Raw genomic sequence first — 17,781 nt, 5'->3', positions numbered from 1 at the left:
AACACTGCCAAACATCGTACCAGACACAGGTAACACTGTCAAACATCTTACCAGACACTGGTAACACTGCCAAACATCGTACCAGACACTGGTAACTCTGTCAAACATCTTACCAGACACTGGTAACACTGTCAAACATCTTACCAGACACTGGTAACACTGTCAAACATCTTACCAGACAGTGGTAACACTGTCAAACATCTTACCAGACACTGCTAACACTGTCAAAGATGTCAAAGATGTTACCAGACACTAGTAACAATGCCAAATATTGTACCAGACACTGGGAACACTGTCAAACATCTTACCAGGCACTGGTAACACTGCCAAACATCGTAGCAGACACTGGTAACACTGCCAAACATCGTAGCAGACACTGGTAACACTGCCAAACATCGTAGCAGACACTGGTAACACTGTGAAACATCTTACCAGACACTGGTAACACTGTCAAACACCTTACCAGACAGTGGTAACACTGTCAAACATCTTACCAGATACTGGTAACACTTCCAAACATCGTACCAGACACTGGTAATACTGTCAAACATCGTACCAGACACTGGTTACACTGTCCAACATTTTACCAGACACTGGTAACACTGTCAAACATTTTACCAGACACTGGTAACACTGTTCAATATCTCTCAGTTTTTGTTAACAGTTAACAAGTTCTCAGTTATGTTATTTCATTAATGTAACATCCACGTTTTTTTTTTAACTACAGTCATATTTAATATTTTAGTGCTGGAAGAAAACTGGTTAACTGTGTTCTAATATTTTATTAATAAACATGTTACTAACCTTCTTTTTTCAATCTGCGTCAGGTTCTGCTGACAGTCTGATAATTCAGTCATCAGTTCTCGTGACTGCTGAGTGTGTTGTGTGATGTTCTCCAGCAGTGTGTTGTTCACCTGCAGTTGACTGTTCAAGCTGGTGATTTCTTCATTATGTTGTGTCAAGTTTTTCACTTGTGACACACAATTGGCGTAACTTTCTTCTACGTCCTGTAACTGTGCTGTTGCTGCTTCTCCCACCTGACTCTTACCCTTCTGGACTTCACGAAGTTCCTCCTCAAACAGACACTTTCCTCGTAATAATTCTTCTTTTTCTTGAAGAATCTCTTCTTGTTGTTGTATTTTATTCTGTAGCTCGTGTACTATCTGATCTCTTTCTGTAACAGTTTCCTGTTGTTGTTGTATTTTATTCTGTTGCTGTAGAATTGTCTCATCTTTTTTTGTAAGAGTTTCATCTCGTTGTAAGAGCTTCTGCTGGAGATCTTTAACTTCTCGCAGCAGGTGATGAGTAACGTTGTTCTGCTGCTCATTATCTGTCATAATAACATTAACACTCTTACCAATATATAATTATGTGTCTCATAAAATGCAAAATATATTTTGGTCTTATAACTCGGAGATTCGTTTACATATATAAGAAGTGTATGACTATATAACTTCCAGCAGTGTATGACTATATGACGTCCTGAAGTGTATGACTATATAACTTCCAGCAGTGTATGACTATATGACGTCCTGAAGTGTATGACTATATAACCTCCAGCACTGTATGACTATATAAGCTCCAGCAGTGTATGACTATATAACCTCCGGCAGTGTATGACTATATAACCTCCAGCAGTGTATGACTATATAACCTCCAGCACTGTATGACTATATAAGCTCCAGCAGTGTATGACTATATAACCTCCGGCACTGTATGACTATATAAGCTCCAGCAGTGTATGACTATATAACCTCCGGCACTGTATGACTATATAAGCTCCAGCAGTGTATGACTATATAACCTCCGGCAGTGTATGACTATATAACCTCCAGCAGTGTATGACTATATAACCTCCAGCAATGTATGACTATATGACCTCCAGCAGTGTATGACTATATAACCTCCAGTAGTGTTTGACCATACAACCTCCAGCAGTGTATGATTATATAACCTCCAGCGTTGTATGACTATATAACCTCCAGCAGTGTATGACTATATAACCTCCAGCAGTGTATGATTATATAACCTCCAGCGTTGTATGACTATATAACCTCCAGCAGTGTATGACTATTTAACCTCCAGCAGTGTATGACTATTTAACCTCCAGCGTTGTATGACTATATAACCTCCAGCAGTGTATGATTATATAACCTCCAGCGTTGTATGACTATATAACCTCCAGCAGTGTATGACTATATAACCTCCAGCAGTGTATGACTATTTAACCTCCAGCGTTGTATGACTATATAACCTCCAGCAGTGTATGACTATATAACCTCCAGCAGTGTATGACTATTTAACCTCCAGCGTTGTATGACTATATAACCTCCAGCAGTGTATGACTATTTAACCTCCAGCGTTGTATGACTATATAACCTCCAGCAGTGTATGACTATATAACTTCCAGCAATGTATGAATATATAACCTCCAGCAGTATATGACTATATAGCCTCCAGCAGTGTATGACTATATAACCTCCAGCAGTGTATGACTATTTAACCTCCAGCGTTGTATGACTATATAACCTCCAGCAGTGTATGACTATTTAACCTCCAGCGTTGTATGACTATATAACCTCCAGCAGTGTATGACTATATAACCTCCAGCGTTGTATGACTATATAACCTCCAGCAGTGTATGACTATATAACCTCCAGCGTTGTATGACTATATAACCTCCAGCAGTGTATGACTATATAACCTCCAGCAGTGTATGACTATTTAACCTCCAGCGTTGTATGACTATATAACCTCCAGCAGTGTATGACTATATAACCTCCAGCAGTGTATGACTATTTAACCTCCAGCGTTGTATGACTATATAACCTCCAGCAGTGTATGACTATTTAACCTCCAGCGTTGTATGACTATATAACCTCCAGCAGTGTATGACTATATAACCTCCAGCAGTGTACGACTATATAACCTCTAGCAGTGTATGACTATATAACCTCCAGCAGTGTATGACTATATAACCTCCAGCAGTGTATGACTATATAACCTACAGCAGTGTATGACTATATAACCTCCAGAAGTGTATGACTAAATAACCTCCAGCAGTGTATGACTATATAACCTACAGCAGTGTATGACTATATAACCTCCAGCAGTGTATGACTGTAACTTCCAGCAATGTATGAATATATAACCTCCAGCAGTGTATGACTATATAACGTCCAGCAGTGTACGACTATATAACCTCTAGCAGTGTATGACTATATAACCTCCAGAAGTGTATGACTAAATAACCTCCAGCAGTGTATGACTATATAACCTACAGCAGTGTATGACTATATAACCTCCAACAGTGTATGACTATACTGTAGTGGGGGTTCGTAGGAGATATGATGGTTGGAGTTAAACAAATGTTGGATGGAAACACTTATATTAGCAGAGTATGAAAGGGGAGAACCCAAACTGCCTGTCTTGTCGCCTGCTTGGATTACGGGGAACTGAGGCTGATGTAGCTCGTCCCACGCACTCATGCGGCATCACGTGAAGTCATACAAACTAGCCACTAGGCCTAGCAAAGGGGTCGTGTATGTAAAACATATGAATGGTACTATGATACTCAGATGAGCTATGCAACACATGTAGGGGATCAGCAACTATGCTGAGAGCTCGGTCATGCTACCTATGTCGTCTCGACATACAATACTATGCTATAGGCTGAACAGGCAGGTCGCTCTGGGCTGATTCTATACGATAGCAAAGACATATGTAACTTAGAACTGTTGGATGGTATCGTAATCGGTGTTAACGTAATGAGTTTTAACGTAATGCATTACGAATTATAAGAACAAATCATGGTATAATAAAGGATGGAATTGATCGATCGATCTGTATTCATGCACTCCACGGATTCTGAGGAAGCATAAATATATATTTACAAAGGTGAAAGTAAATTAACAGCAAAGGCAGATCTGGCACGCTCAGATCATTACTGCTAATTCTCAGAATTTGACTATATAACGTTATATAGTCATGCACTGCTGGAAGTTATATAGTCATACATAATTTTTCGTGAACGCGAAAAATTAAAAAAAAAAAAATAAAATAAAAAAAAAAACTGATCAGCTAATAAAAACACAAGTTGACAACTTCATTCATCTTGAACATCTAATTATACAGAGTATTTACATTTAAACCTAACTCTGCGAGGGTAAGATTTACATATGCAGAATTGTTATTGTTTTTGGGAGGATCGAATTCCTTTGCAATGGCTAACACATGCCTTGACTGAGAGAGATCTGAACAAGTATCTACAAAGATACTTGTGGGTGTCTCATTACTTGTCGAGTACGCAAAGAATAACGACATTCGGGTTGATTATCTGGCTGAGTATTAGAGGTAGAGGATACAGGTAGTAGGTTGGTAGACAGCAACCGTCCAGGGAGGTACTACCGTCCTACCAAGTGAGTGTAAAACGAAAGCCTGTAATTGTTTTACATGATGGTAGGATTGCTGGTGTCCTTTTTTCTGTCTCATGAACATGCAAGATTTCAGGTACGTCTTGCTACTTCTACTTACACTTAGGTCACACTACACATACATGTACAAGCACATATATACACACCCCTCTGGGTTTTCTTCTATTTTCTTTCTAGTTCTTATTCTTGTTTATTTCCTCTTATCTCCATGGGGAAGTGGAACAGAATTCTTCCTCCGTAAGCCATGCGTGTTGTAAGAGGCAACTAAAATGCCGGGAGCAAGGGGCTAGTAACCTCTTCTCCTGTATATATTACTAAATGTAAAAGGAGAAACTTTCGTTTTTCCTTTTGGGCCACCCCGCCTCGGTGGGATACGGCCGGTGTGTTGAAAGAAAGGATACAGAGTCAAGAGGATTGTCAGCGTCTGTCATTAGTCTGGGTTGGAACATCATTATCATCACATACTAACTTCATATGATCTAAATGCGATTCTTTATACTGACCAGTACTAATTTCTCTAACCTTATACTTATTGCCATTGATATGTTCAACTACTCGATAAGGTCCAATAAACTTTTGATCAAGCTTAGACATTGCGGATGTTTTATTGAAATTAGTCAGCATAACTCTCGAACCCACTTTAACTTTGGTCGGCTTAGCACGGCTATTAGTTACTCTAGTAAATTCTGCTGTTGATTAATGAAGTGTTTCACTGATTCTTCTAAAAACACTTTGAGCTATGCTGGTACGAGTTGCTATGAAATCATCAGGGTTGTAATTGGGTTTCGGTGTGGAATATAACAACTCATAAGGAAAGCACTTATCTACACCGTACAATGCATAATGTGGAGTGTCACCTATGGAAGCATTGTAAGCAGAATTTATGGCACATTGAACATCCGGTATAACTTCATCCCAAGTTTCACTATTGGGGTTGATAGTGGCTCTCAAAACATCTAGTACTTTCTTATTTGTACGTTCTGCCAAACCATTACTCGCAGGATGATGGAGAACAATGGTTGACTTAGAGATTTTGTACATGGTACACAAATTTTCAAGAATCTCATTACAGAATTCCCCTCCATTATCTGTTACTAAGGACTTAGGGGTGATATGCCTGCAGATAATGCGTTCTTTAAACGCTTTAGCTACTGTCTCGGCAGTCTTATCTGCAACAGAAACTAACTCACAGTATCTGGTGAAATGGTCTACCACAACACACAGATGTTTGTTACCTTGGAGGGAACATTTAAAATTGGTTAACAAATCTAGCGCAACTCTTTCCCACGGTTTGCTAGTAGTTGGATACACCTGGATTGGATTAGGACCATTGACATTTCCTTTATGCTGCATACAGACACTACATGTCTCAACATACTCGGAAATATTAGTTGCCATACGTGGCCAAAAGTATTTCATTCTGGTTTGTTTCACAGAACGATCCATACCAGGGTGTGCAACGCCTGGTGCATCGTGAACTAGCTGTAGAGCTACATTCACTAGTGACTGTGGAATTACTAATTGGTATACTCTTCTGCTTGGAGTACCCAACTCGGCTGTTCGTTACAGTAATTCTTGGCTCATTACAAAGTCACTCACTAATGGGTGCTGGTGGGTTCACAGTCAGAATAAGATCTTCCTGGAGCAGGAATCGAATCACACCAGACCACAAGGGATCGGTTCTTTCTTACTGGAGGAATGAACAAACTCGGTGGAGTGGATGACTCTCCCCGGTTGAAAAAAATAACGCTATAACACGCAATATGAGCAAGGGAGAACGGATCTACTATCTCTCACTGCAAGCACAGGGGAAAAGAAATGAACACAGTCAACAATACTGGTATTCAATCTGAGTCGCACACAGTGACACGAGGTATCAACTATAAAGAAACTACACTTACAAACGTTAACAACATGTGAAAGTTACTCGAGAAGCAACTTCTCACATTGCACGAATTACTGTCAACGAGGATGGCATCACCATCTGGAACACAAGTTACAACAACAACACTCAATTGAGTACACTAGCCACAGAAACGTCTTTCTGCAATGGCTTGTGGCATCAGCAAGAGATGGCATAACTCGTTGCAAGGAAAGTTCTTCTCAAAGCGTCCCCTGGGAAGGAACGACTACTTGAACAAGTCGTCATCGCAGGGATAGTAGTTTCAGCACCCAGGGTTGTCTGAGGTTCCTCTGAAACCCAAGGTAACTGTACACTATCCTGCGTGCACGATATTGTGGCTGGATTCCAGACCGGAGTGACAGTCTTACTAGTGCCTGACCGCTCGGCTACGTTAATAAATAATTCACGAATGTATAGGGACTTAATCTGAGCTTCACATTCCGCAGTGACACAGTAAGCTTAAATGGGGAAAAAATGCTTAACTATTTTGCATAAGTAAAGGAAAAAAAATAAGTCACACTGTAAGCAAGGAAAACTCACATGAAAATAAAAAAAAAATTACTCAGCTGGATAAGCAACACTTTGAAAATCAAGAGAAATTGTACTTTACTCAAATCAAATTTACTCAAATTTACTTTAAATTGAGTTAATGGCACAGTGAGTTGTTTTTACTCTCAATTCAATAAAGAAATTCAACAAAAAATTATAAATCAAGCAAAAATGATAAAATAGAATAAATAAATCTTGTGCAAAATTAAAACAAACTGGGAAAGCAATTCACTAAAATTAAATTAAAATGACACACAAAGAATAAAATATTATGCACAAAACAAGAAATGTAAAACTGAAATCACAAAATATTGCACTGAAATAAACTGTAGCAATATTGCAAATAACAATTTCTAATCAAAGGTACTACACAACACAACACTACATGAAAATTTAATGGCAGCACAATGTTTACACAAGAATCATTGCAAAATGAGTCAATATTGCAATAATAAAAAAATACACACACAAGAAAATGCAGTTTACAAAACAATAAAAAAAATGATCAAGGAATGAACTGATTGAACACTTTAACTCTTAATTGCAGCTTAAGCAACACTGACTGAACAAGCAAAATAATGCTTTACTTTAAAAGAAGAAGTTAAAAATTGCAATAAGAGTGAATTTGTTCAATGAAATATGAAAAATAATAGATGCAAAAACACAAAACAGGGAAAGGTTAACACTCACAGTGATGCAGGAACAAAACACATCAATATATGCACAATACTATGAGAACTTTCTTGCAATGAGGTTTGGGGATGTGAAAAATTGGAAAATAATTCTCTTGCTTCAAACAAAATAATGGCACTATTGTCTGTGGAGATAAGACAAATTAGACACTGGCTAAATGAAAAGAATTAACACAAGAATGTTCAACACACAGAGAAAAAAAATGGCAAATGAATGAAAACAAAAATAGCAAGAATACACAAATGATGGGAGAAAAAAAATGAGACAACACTGAGTTGTGATGCAGAATATAAGGTAACAAGTTACTGAATTACTTCACTGCATAAATTACTAAGCAAGGAACACAGTACTGTAAACACAAGGTTATACTGCTTATATATTGCACACAACAAGAAAAAACAAAAGTACTTACTTCAAGTAGTATATAAAAAAATGAACACAACACAACAGACATAAAATAAAGCACGAAAATTAACAGTGAAGAAAGAGAAAAAAAAAATATTGCAAACAGGATATAATGAACACTGATCAAGAGTCACTGAAAAGAAATGTCACTCAGGAATCACTGCAAAATTGTCTCAACACTCGCAAATGTCTCTATAACAATATTATCACTGTAGCAACGTTGGTGGACAAAGAGAGTAGTATGTGAGGTGAGGGAAGGTTGGTTGTAGCTGGCGTGGCACTCCACTACTCTCAACACTTTGACGCCTCTGCGAATTTGCACTTAAATCGATGATGGACTCACACTGGAGGCTTTTATGTAGGCGCACAGGGTCGAAGGAACACTCTTGTCACTTGACCCCCTATGCTGTCCGTGCTAGAACCCGTCATAAGGGTAAAAAAAATACAGTGGTAGTGGGAAGGTGGGTGAGTGCTTGAGGCAGCGCGGCGAGATACTGCGTGGTGACTGGGCCTATGGGATGAACGGCGTAAGCCACTCTGGGGACACCTGCACTAGGCACGAAAATATTCTAAGCCGGCTGGCTTAAAATCCCACAAAATACCACAACACCACAGGGATGATAAGGCACTCAGAACAGCTAGAACTGGAAGCACAAAGTGATGGAGAAGACTGTATCCACGTGGCTTGCTTGAGTACTGGGTTATGTAACCTGGGTTAGTTGCTGGCTGGCTTGGCTTAACCCTTCACACAGACTGGCTTGAGAACTTGTAATGATGAGCACAGCAGGGGTGAAAAGCTGGCTTAGCAGGCAAGGCTGGAATGGTGAAGAGCTGGGCTGGACTTCCCCCCACAGACTGGCTTGATGGCTTGGCTTACTTTGCAAACCCGGGTCAACCTCTCAGGAGGAGATTAGGAGGCTGAAGGTCCACCTCAATGGGCCTGGGAGAGAGTGTGAGGTGGTTGGAGATGTGGGGAATGAGGCTTCTAGCAGTGAGGTGCAGTCTGTCTCTCACTGTGAGGAGGCTGTAGGTGGGGAGGTAGCAACGGCTACCAGCAGTGAGGTGCAGCCCAGCACCTGCTACAAGTGGCGAGTTGTTCACAGTAATGGGAGGCGCATCAGAGTAAGGAAAGTTAAGAGTGAAGATCTGAAGGTAGGAAATCGCTTCTCTGTTCTCCAGGATGAATGTACTTCAGTGGCCAGTGAAGGTAAGGGTACTACTGCCCCTGCTAATGAAGGTAAGCGCATTCTTGTGGTTGGTGACTCTCAGGTAAGATATGTTGACCGTGCTTTTTGTAATAGGAATAAGAAGATGAGAGATAGAGTGTGCTTCCCTGGAGCTGGTGTTGGGGACATTGTCAACAGACTGGATAATATCATGTCAGGTAATGGGAACAAGCCCATTATCTGTCTCAGTGCTGGTGGAAATGATATTGGGAAGGGTAGGAGAGAAGAGCTGCTAGATAAGTACAGGTCAGCTATAGATTTCATTAAGTCTTAGGGAGGGATCCCAATCATATGTAGCATCTTGCCTAGAAGGGGAGTAGGAAATGAATGGTTGTCTAGGGCAATTGGTGTAAATTGCTGGCTAGACAGATACTGCAAGGAACTTGCAATCCCATTCATTGACAACTGGAACAACTTTTATGGCAAACATGATATGTATGCAAGGGATGGGGTTCATCTCTCTGGGGCAGGGGTGGTAGCACTTGCAGACTCGATTGAGAAGGCCATTGGTGAAATGCCTATGATTTTAAACTGATGGAAGATAGAGGTATGGGTGTGTGTGGGAAACAAGCAGGTTGCAACACTAGGGTTGGAAACAGTAAATGTATAAAAGGCATTCAGCATGAAGTTATAAATAAAGACAATAGAACAGGTCAGCAAACAAAGGGGGACAGCAGAGGGCAGCAAGGGACTAGCTCCCTTAAGGTTTACTATACTAATAGCAGGAGTGTTAGAAATAAGATAGATGAGCTAAGATTAATTGCAAGTGCAGGAAACATAGATATTATTGCTATAACAGAGACCTGGCTCAATCTGAAAGATAGAGAGATGCCCTCTGAATGTCACATACAAGGCTATAAATTATTCCACACTGACAGGGTCAACAGGAAAGGTGGTGGAGTAGCGATGTATGTCAGAGACAATTTAAATTGTTGTGTTAGACAAGATATTAAATTAGAAGCGTCAGCCACTGAATCTGTTTGGTTACAGCTTCTCGAGGGCCGAGAAAAACTAATTTTGGGTGTGATTTACAGGGCCCCAAATCTTGATAGGGAGTGCAGTAAACTTCTATGGGACGAAATTCGTAAGGCATCTACATACGAAAATGTTGTGCTAATGGGAGATTTCAACTATAGACAGATTGACTGGAGCAATTTGACAGGAAATTTAGAGTCGGGTGACTTTCTTGATACGATCCAGGATTGTTTTTTAAAACAGTTTGTGACAGAGCCAACTAGGGGAAATAACCTCCTTGACTTGGTTCTTGCCAGTAGGGAAACACTAATTAATAATCTTGAGGTTAATGATGAGCTTGGGGAGAGTGATCACAAATCACTCAGTTTTAACATATCATGGAATTCCCCTAATAATGGCAATCAAGTCTCCGTCCCTGACTTTCGCTTGGCTGATTTCATAGGACTGAAAAATTACTTAGGTGGGCTGAACTGGAATGACCTGACTAGGGGTCAGGTAGGTGGTGATGGTTGCCGATATGATGCTTTCCAGGGCATAGTTCTAGCTGCTCAGTCAAATTATGTTCCAAATAGGGAAATCAGATCAAACAAAAATGATCCTAAATGGATGAACAATAGATTAAAATATCTGATTGGTCAAAAGAGAGGCATATATAGGCAAATCAAAAGAGGAGAGGGGCAATTAAGAAATCGATATATTCAGTTAAAGAGAGAAATAAAAAAGGGAATTAGAAAAGCAAAAAGAGATTATGAGGTTAAAGTTGCAAGAGAATCGAAGACTAACCCAAAAGGATTCTTTCAGGTATACAGAAGTAAGATCAGGGACAAGATAGGCCCACTCAAAAGTTCCTCGGGTCAGCTCACTGACAGTGATAAGGAAATGTGTAGAATTTTTAACACATACTTCCTCTCAGTTTTTACACAGGAGGATACCAGCGATATTCCAGTAATGATAAATTATGTAGAACAGGACGATAATAAACTGTGCACTATTAGGGTCACAAGTGACATGGTCCTTAGGCAAATAGATAAATTAAAACCTAACAAATCCCCAGGCCCTGATGAACTGTATGCAAGGGTTCTAAAGGAATGTAAAGAGGAGCTTAGCACACCTTTGGCTAATCTTTTCAACATATCACTACAAACTGGCATGGTGCCAGATAAGTGGAAAATGGCAAATGTGATACCTATTTTCAAAACAGGTGACAGGTCCTTAGCTTCGAACTATAGACCAATAAGCCTAACCTCCATAGTGGGAAAATTTATGGAATCAATAATTGCCGAGGCAGTTCGTAGCCACCTTGAAAAGCATAAATTAATCAACGAATCTCAGCATGGTTTTACAAAGGGGCGTTCCTGCCTTACGAATTTATTAACTTTTTTCACTAAGGTATTTGAGGAGGTAGATCATGGTAATGAATATGATATTGTGTATATAAGTAATGCAAATAAGCAAATAAAACACTAAGATACAGACTGACCAGTAATTAGGAAGCAATAGGCTGGTGAAAGCTTGCTCGGGGTAGCTGGCTTGGGATGTTGAGCGTCACCCGTCTCGGGAGGCCTAAAAATGTCACAAAATGGCGACTGGCTCAGTAGAAATTTTTCTCCAGAAATCGCTGTAATCGTCAGAATTACAAGGCCCTCCGCTGGCACCATTTGTAGTGGGGGTTTGTAGGAGATATGATGGTTGGAGCTAAATACACTTGTTGGATGGTAACACTTACATTAGCAGAGTATGAAGGGGGAGAGCCCAAACTGCCTGTCCTGTCGCCTGCTTGGATTACGGGGAACTGAGACTGATGTAGCGCATCCCACGCACTCATGTGGCATCACGTGACGTCATACAAATTAGTCACTAGGCCTAGCAAAGGGGTCGTGTATGTAAAACATATGGATGGTACTAACTATGATACTCAGATAAGCTATACAACAAATGAATGGGATCAGCAACTATGCTGACAATACAACCTCCAGCAGTGTATGACTATATAACCTCCAGCAGTGTATGGCTATACAACCTCCAGCAGTGTATGACTATATAACCTCCAGCAGTGTATGACTATATAACCTCCAGCAGTGTATGACTATATAACCTCTAGCAGTGTATGACAATATAACCTCCAGCAGTGTATGACTATATAACCTCTAGCAGTGTATGACTATATAACCTCCAGCAATGTATGACTATATAACCTCTAGCAGTGTATGACTATATAACCTCCAGCAGTGTATGACTATATAACCTCTAGCAGTGTATGACAATATAACCTCCAGCAGTGTATGACTATATAACCTCTAGCAGTGTATGACTATATAACCTCCAGCAGTGTATGACTATATAACCTCTAGCAGTGTATGACTATATAACCTCCAGCAGTGTATGACTATATAACCTCTAGCAGTGTATGACTATATAACCTCCAGCAGTGTATGACTATATAACCTCTAGCAGTGTATGACTATATAACCTCCAGCAGTGTATGACTATATAACCTCCAGCAGTGTATGACTATACAACCTCCAGCAGTGTATGGCTGTATAACCTCCAACAGTGTATGACTATACAATCTCCAGCAGTGGATGACTGCATAACCTCTAACAAAGTATGACTATACAACCTCCAGCAGTGGATGACTATATAACCTCCAACAGTGTATGACTATATAACCTCCAGCAGTGTATGACTATATAACCTCCAGCAGTGTATGACTATACAATCTCCAGCAGTGGATGACTATATAACCTCCAACAGTGTATGACTGTATAACCTCCAGCAGTGGATGACTATATAACCTCCAGCAGTGTATGACTGTATAATCTCCAACAGTGTATGACTATGCAACCTCCAGCAGTGGATGACTATATAACCTCCAACAGTGTATGACTATATAACCTCCAGCAGTGGATGACTATATAACCTCCAGCAGTGTATGACTGTATAACCTCCAACAGTGTATGACTATGCAACCTCCAGCAGTGTATGACAATATAACTTCCAGCAGTGTATGACTATACAACCTCCAACAGTGTATGACTATATAACCTCCAACAGTGTATGACTATATAACCTCCAGCAGTGGATGACTATATAACCTCCAGCAGTGTATGACTATATAACTTCCAGCAGTGCATGACTATACAACCTCCAGCAGTGTATGACTGTATAACATCCAACAGTGTATGACTATACAACCTCCAGAAGTGGATGACTATATAACCTCCAAGAGTGTATGACTATGCAACCTCCAGCAGTGGATGACTATATAACCTCCAAGAGTGTATGACTATACAACCTCCAGCAGTGGATGACTATATAACCTCCAGCAGTGTATGGCTATATAACCTCCAGCAGCATATGACTATGCAACCTCCAACAGTGTATGACTGTATAACCTCCAACAGTGTATGACTACATATATACGCACACACACACACACACACACACACAACCTCCAACAGTGTATGACTGTATAACCTCCAGCAGTGGATGACTATATAACCTCCAGCAGTGTATGACTGTATAACCTCCAACAGTGTATGACTATGCAACCTCCAGCAGTGGATGACTATATAACCTCCAACAGTGTATGACTATATAACCTCCAGCAGTGGATGACTATATAACCTCCAGCAGTGTATGACTGTATAACCTCCAACAGTGTATGACTATGCAACCTCCAGCAGTGTATGACAATATAACTTCCAGCAGTGTATGACTATACAACCTCCAACAGTGTATGACTATATAACCTCCAACAGTGTATGACTATATAACCTCCAGCAGTGGATGACTATATAACCTCCAGCAGTGTATGACTATATAACTTCCAGCAGTGCATGACTATACAACCTCCAGCAGTGTATGACTGTATAACATCCAACAGTGTATGACTATACAACCTCCAGAAGTGGATGACTATATAACCTCCAAGAGTGTATGACTATGCAACCTCCAGCAGTGGATGACTATATAACCTCCAAGAGTGTATGACTATACAACCTCCAGCAGTGGATGACTATATAACCTCCAGCAGTGTATGGCTATATAACCTCCAGCAGCATATGACTATACAACCTCCAACAGTGTATGACTGTATAACCTCCAACAGTGTATGACTACATATATACGCACACACACACACACACACACACACATGGACCCCTCACACACACAGACCCATACACACACACAGACCCATACACACACCTAGACCGACTACTCGGCTCGCAACAGAATCCTGCAAGAGAAAGCACGACTGTAGGACATTCCGACATACTGGAGGGTGTACGTAGAATGTGACAGAACACAAGAAGAAAGGCAGAAACTCAAAGAGAGGGTACAATGATGCAAGGAGGAAAGAGAGGCAAAGATGGAGATGAGCAGGACAATCCAGATTTAGGTGGGAGAGCAAATACAACCTCTTTCAGAACTAAAAACCACCAACAGAAGGTCTTTAGCCACAACAACCCCAATGCAATCAAACAATCTAACCCAAAACCAACACACTGTACCCACTGCTCCCTCCCCCTCATCAAAAACTCCACCCCCATTGCAACCCCCCACCCCATAGTTTCCTGCCAGGTCTCCCTCTCCCACAACCCCAGCATTCTCCCCAAACCTCGGTTTCAGATAAGAAGTTGAAGGTTTCGTAAATGAATGTGGATGGAATAACAAATAAATGTGAGGAGTGACATGAAAGATTCAAGGAAGCATCCCCAGACATCATAGCATTCACAGAAACGAAACTTACCTGGATGATAACAGACGCAATCTTCCAACCAGGATATCCAATACTCAGGAAAGATAGAGGGAGCAGAGGGGGGGGGGAGTTGTACTGCTCATTTAAAACCGATGGGGATTTGAGGATATGGGTGTCACGGACCAAATGGGCAAAAGGGACTACATTGCAGATACAATTCAGTCTGGGGGACATAAGGTTGTCATTGCAGTGTTGTACAACCCACCACAGAACTGTTGGAGGCCAAGAGAAAAATATGAAGAGAGCAGCAGAGCAATGGTGGACACACTAGTTAAGGTGGCCAGAAGAGCTCACACGAGTAGAACAAAATTACTAGTTATGGGTGATTTCATTCACAAGGAAATTGAGTGGGAAAACCTGGAGCCACATGAGGGTCCCGAAACATGGAGAACCAAGATGATGGATGTGGAAAACCTCTTACATCAACATGTTAGGGACACTACGAGACAGAGAGGTGAGGATGAACCAGCATGAACTCTGAGCAGCTCGGACATCAAGGACATCACACATGAAAGGCCCCTCGGAGCTAGTGATCACGTGGTCCTGAGCATCGAATACTTAGTAGAGTTACATCTGGAGAGAGTAACAGGAGTAGGATGGGTAAAGCCAAACTACAAAAGAGGAGACTACACAGGCATGAGGAACTTCAGTGGGAAAGAGAGTTGGTAAGGAGTGGTTTGTTCCCAAGGGCAACAGAAATAATAGGAAGACGAGAACGAGCCCTGGTTTAACCACAGGTGTAGGAAGACAAAGATTAAGTGCAGTAGGGAATGGAAAAAGTACAGTACAGTAACATAAACATTGTTACTGCTGCACTAATTTAGTGAACATGATCACTGTTACTGCTACAGTAACACAGTGAACATGATATTTTATTGCCATAGTTGCTTAGTGAACATGATAATTTTTACTGCTACAGTAAGCAACTTAGTGAACATGATATTTGTTACTGCTACAGTAATAAGCGAACGTGATCGTTGTTACTGCTACAGTAACTTAGTGAACATGATCACCGCTACCATTACGGTAAGTAACTTAGTGAACATGAGTTGCTGCTACAGTAACTTAGTGAACATGATTATTGTCATTTCAACAGTAACTTAGTGAACATGATCATTGTCACTACTACAGCAACTTAGTAAACGTGATCATTGTCACTGTTTCAGTAACTTGGTGAACATGATCATTATCACTGCTACAGCAACTCAATGAACATGATCATTGTCACTGACGCAGTAATTTAATGAACATGATCATTGTTACTGCTACAGTAATAACTTAGTGAACATGATCATTGTTACTGCTTCAGTAGCTTAGTGAACATGATCATTGTTACTGCTTCAGTAACTTAGTGAACATGATCATTGTTACTGCTACAGTAAGAACTTAGTGAACATGATCATTGTTACTGCTTCAGTAACTTAATGAACATGATCATTGTTACTGCTACAGTAAGAACTTAGTGAACATGATCATTGTTACTGCTTCAGTAGCTTAGTGAACATGATCATTGTTACTGCTTCAGTAACTTAGTGAACATGATCATTGTTACTGCTACAGTAAGAACTTAGTGAACATGATCATAGTTACTGCTTCAGTAACTTAGTGAACATGATCATTGTTACTGCTACAGTAAGAACTTAGTGAACATGATCATTGTTACTGCTTCAGTAGCTTAGTGAACATGATCATTGTTACTGCTTCAGTAACTTAATGAACATGATCATTGTTACTGCTACAGTAAGAACTTAGTGAACATGATCATAGTTACTGCTTCAGTAACTTAATGAACATGATCATTGTTACTGCTACAGTAAGAACTTAGTGAACATGATAATTTTTGCTGCTTCAGTAACTTAGTGAACATGATCATTGTTACTGCTACAGTAAGAACTTAGTGAACATGATCATAGTTACTGCTTCAGTAACTTAGTGAACATGATCATTGTTACTGCTACAGTAAGAACTTAGTGAACATGATCATTGTTACTGCTTCAGTAGCTTAGTGAACATGATCATTGTTACTGCTTCAGTAACTTAATAAACATGATCATTGTTACTGCTACAGTAAGAACTTAGTGAACATGATCATAGTTACTGCTTCAGTAACTTAATGAACATGATCATTGTTACTGCTACAGTAAGAACTTAGTGAACATGATCATTTTTGCTGCTTCAGTAACTTAGTGAACAAGTTTATTGTTACTACTACAGTAAGAACTTAGAGAACATGATCATTGTTACTGCTTCAGTAGCTTAGTGAACATGATCATTGTTACTGCTTCAGTAACTTAGTGAACATGATCATTGTTACTGCTATAGTAATAACTTATTGAACAGGATCATTGTTACTGCTACAGTAAGAACTTAGTGAACATGATCATTGTTACTGCTATAGTAATAACTTATTGAACAGGATCATTGTTACTGCTACAGTAAGAACTTAGTGAACATGATCATTGTTACTGCTATAGTAATAACTTATTGAACAGGATCATTGTTACTGCTACAATAACTACAATAACATGATCATTGTTACTGCTACATTAAGTAACTTAGTGAACATGATCATTGTTATTGTTACGGTAACTTAATGAGCATGATCATTGTTACTGCTACAGGAACTTAGTGAACAAGATCAATGTTACTGCTACGGTAACTTAGTGAACATGATCGTTCTTACTGCTACAGTAACTCATTTAAGAAGCATAAAACTTTTCAAAGGATGTTGACCAGTGACATCCGCTAGTTGACATCAGTCCTTTTGGTAGCTGACATCAATAATTGTGCTAGCTGGTATCAACATGCCTGCAAGCCGAGATCATCACTCGTGCT

The 17,781-nt window shown here is 40.0% G+C and overlaps 1 protein-coding gene across 1 annotated transcript in view; it reads right to left on the bottom strand.

Annotated features, from left to right (window-relative positions):
• LOC128684048 (angiopoietin-4) overlaps positions 1-17,781 on the bottom strand; it is a 148,209-nt gene that overhangs the window by 114,155 nt on the left and 16,273 nt on the right. Inside the window, exon 3 of the mRNA XM_070095055.1 lies at positions 805-1,330. Within this exon, the coding sequence (XP_069951156.1) occupies positions 805-1,330 (526 nt within the window). The remainder of the gene's footprint in view (positions 1-804; positions 1,331-17,781) is intronic.

This window comes from Cherax quadricarinatus, chromosome 48 (genome assembly GCF_038502225.1).
Source record: "Cherax quadricarinatus isolate ZL_2023a chromosome 48, ASM3850222v1, whole genome shotgun sequence".
Classification (NCBI taxonomy): Eukaryota; Metazoa; Arthropoda; class Malacostraca; order Decapoda; family Parastacidae; genus Cherax; species Cherax quadricarinatus.
The sequence above is the reverse complement of the archived record's forward strand: the minus strand, read 5'-3'. Positions and strand labels throughout refer to the sequence as shown.